This window comes from Hippocampus comes, unplaced genomic scaffold (genome assembly GCF_001891065.2).
Source record: "Hippocampus comes isolate QL1 unplaced genomic scaffold, H_comes_QL1_v1.1 scaffold248, whole genome shotgun sequence".
NCBI lineage: Eukaryota > Metazoa > Chordata > Actinopteri > Syngnathiformes > Syngnathidae > Hippocampus > Hippocampus comes.
The window spans coordinates 445,556-448,479 of record NW_017806277.1 but is presented as its reverse complement, the minus strand read 5'-3'; the positions used below and the strand labels follow the sequence as shown (position 1 = coordinate 448,479).

General features: G+C 36.7%; 1 protein-coding gene across 1 annotated transcript in view; it reads left to right on the top strand.

Annotated features, from left to right (window-relative positions):
* The window catches only part of nccrp1 (P1, F-box associated domain containing), a 3,967-nt gene extending 2,815 nt beyond the window's left edge, over positions 1–1,152 (top strand). Inside the window, exons 5-6 of the mRNA XM_019857780.1 lie at positions 616–754; positions 841–1,152. Of these exons, the coding sequence (XP_019713339.1) occupies positions 616–754; positions 841–987 (286 nt within the window). The 3' untranslated portion in view covers positions 988–1,152. The remainder of the gene's footprint in view (positions 1–615; positions 755–840) is intronic.
* The last annotated feature ends 1,772 nt before the right edge of the window (positions 1,153–2,924 follow it).

Here is a 2,924-nt window from a genome sequence, read left to right as displayed (position 1 = left end):
AAAAACACCTTATTATATTCAGGCCATATATATAGACACACACACACATACATACATATACATATACATATATATATATATATATATATATATATATCAAGTGGTGGCCCATATCTTGAAAAACTAAAAAGTCAAGTCACTCATGTCTCAAGACCACTCATATTTCAAGTCACCGGTTTAATTTTGTTGACAAAAAAAATCTGGTATATTAACATTGAACAGTATTGTACTGAACAGGATAAGCGGGATGAAATTGATTTGTGGATAAAATAAATGTATTACCTTGGCATATACGGCACTGTACAAAAGGCACTACTAGATTTATTTTGTTTTGTTTAAGGGTTAATAAAATCAAGATTCCGAAACTGAATTTTATACTAACTTTGTTTTACTCAAGTTGGCTTTGTGAATTTTTATTAATGCAGTAGTCCTTTTAAAATCTCTGAATCTCATCCTTAAATTGAGAACCAAATCCTAGCATTATTGTTGTCCGAGCGTCTCTATATTATGGTTTAATATTTGATCAGTGTTCTCTTTTAGTCTAATTCCCTACATAAAATGAAAATTAAGATTCCTTCTTCAAACCTCCACATTAAGGTAATGCTATTTAACCAGGTATGAGGAGAGTCAACTGCATCACTCAATCTACCAACTCCATGTGAAGTTATTAGGCGCAGACAAAAGCACGGTGATCTCAGAGCACTCCGTCAAACCCACTGAGGAACTGAGCACTTATTCCCACACATGGAAGGAGGTCAGTATCCTCTTGCCAACTCAGTCTGTTGTTCTTTTTTTCACTTCCTCATCTCATTTTCATAGCATGTCTCTGTTGACCTGTAGGTGTCACACGTGTTCTCTGGCTATGGACCCGGAGTGAGGTACATTCACTTCTTGCACAGACTGAAGAACCAATACATGATGTCTTTCTACCCTACAATGTTTACTGGCAGCTCAGTCATTGTCAAACCAATCAAAACCAGCTCATAAACACACATTTTCCTCAAAGGTTGCTCGAATGTACTCACAACCTCACATTGTGGAATGTGAATTCTTAATTTTCAACGCTGATGAATGGATACGGTTCTCTGGGACCAGACACTGGCCACCTTGGTAGGCTTCTCAGAATTTAAATAAAAGTTTATACAAAATTAATTCAATTTATGGACTCTTGTGTCAACACCGAATCAACTTGCTTTGATTCGGATTGTTTTTTTTTTTTTTTTGCATGTACAGTAATTGTTTTCAGTTCAGACATATTAAAATGTGCATTGTGTTGTCTGCTAGATATGATTGGTCCATTCCAATTTAATGAACCTTGTGGTTGAAAAACATTTTTTTTTCCCAGTTGATATTTTCTAGTACTGTCTTTTTGACTAACTAAAATGGCATTTTCTAGAATACCCAATACCATAAATGCCATAAACATGCAGAACATAATTCCCACCCCCTGCGTTGCAATACGTGTTGTCTATAACATTTATGGATTATTTATGGTGGAATTCAAGTCAATGCACCTTGTTTACCTCACAAAGTGGGGAAAACTGTTCATCGCTACTGAAGAAGATCTTGTTCCTTGGCCCATGCTGCACCCCTTTACAAAGTTTTGCAGGAATTAAGTCATTTCGGTGTAGCACTGCCTAAAACCAAACCATCCTTGGCACATGTAACATTTTTTTCAAAAGCACACTGCAAATTTAGCCTTTTTCATGCCTGTCAACTCATACGGTTTAGCCATATTTTATACGGATTTTGTGGTGAATCTTACGTATATGGCCATATCACACAAATCATACGGATTCTGAAAATTTCCTTTTTTTTTTTTTTCCCCTAACAGGTAGTTCCGTTTGCTTTTGCCCAGAATGGTGCTCGTCTACTCGAATGCTTTCATTTCCGGTAACGTTCCAGTAAATCACGTGGTTCCTAGTTGAAAACAGCAGAGTATTCATTCCATACTTCGGTAGTGTACAAACAAGTGCTAATCTACAAGGAAACACATTTATCAATGATGATTAGACAATCACCTGCCATTGTATTATGGAGATCTACAATAAATATCATTAAAAATTTCGTGGGTTTTTTTCTGCCGTTATTTTGACATATAAAATGCTTTGGTGTGTTATTAGGATTTTTTGCTCTTTATAAGGATTTTTTGGGTAGTTTATATGGCGCTCCGAAAGGTTGACAGGTATGCTTTTTGCGATGGTTGCCCTGCTGGGAGACCATTCCTGAGTCAGTGCATGAGCTTCCACTTTATGGCTGTGAAACTACAACAAAAACGCAAAAATAAATGGATAATCATTATATATTTACTAGAATGTTTGTATTTTAAGACTAATCATAAATACAACTATAATATAAGTTCTGTATACAATTAGGGCAGTTCTAAAAATACAGTTTTTCCTTACAATCGAGATTTAGTGTAGCCCACCTTTAAACCAAGGCACACAGTTTATGTTAGAATAATCTCTCTGGCCATATAGCACACCAAGAAACAAAAACGTTCGAAAACCTGAATTAAATAATGATACTCAACGCATCTGATTTTACTCACAATTGGATTTAGATGATATAACAGATCACATAACGCACCATTTTGCCGGGGCACCGTGGTTGAGAGTTGACTATACTTACATTTTTTAGCATTCACGTATCAGTTTTCATGTTTTCCCTCAGTGATCGTTCCTTTTGGAGTGTTTCAGCAAGAAATACAAACCGCCTCTGCTGACATTTGACTAGAAATCATACACGATGAACAACTGATGAAGCCTGTTCGATGTTTCTTCATCTATCTATCCATCCATCTCTCCGTGTTATTTATTTTTGGGAGTGTTGTGCGAAAGGGCTGGTTGGGCGGGGAGGGGGGGGTGCCTCCAGTTTTTCCAATTGGGACAAGTGGGGGAAAGAGAGAGAGAGAGAGAGAGAGA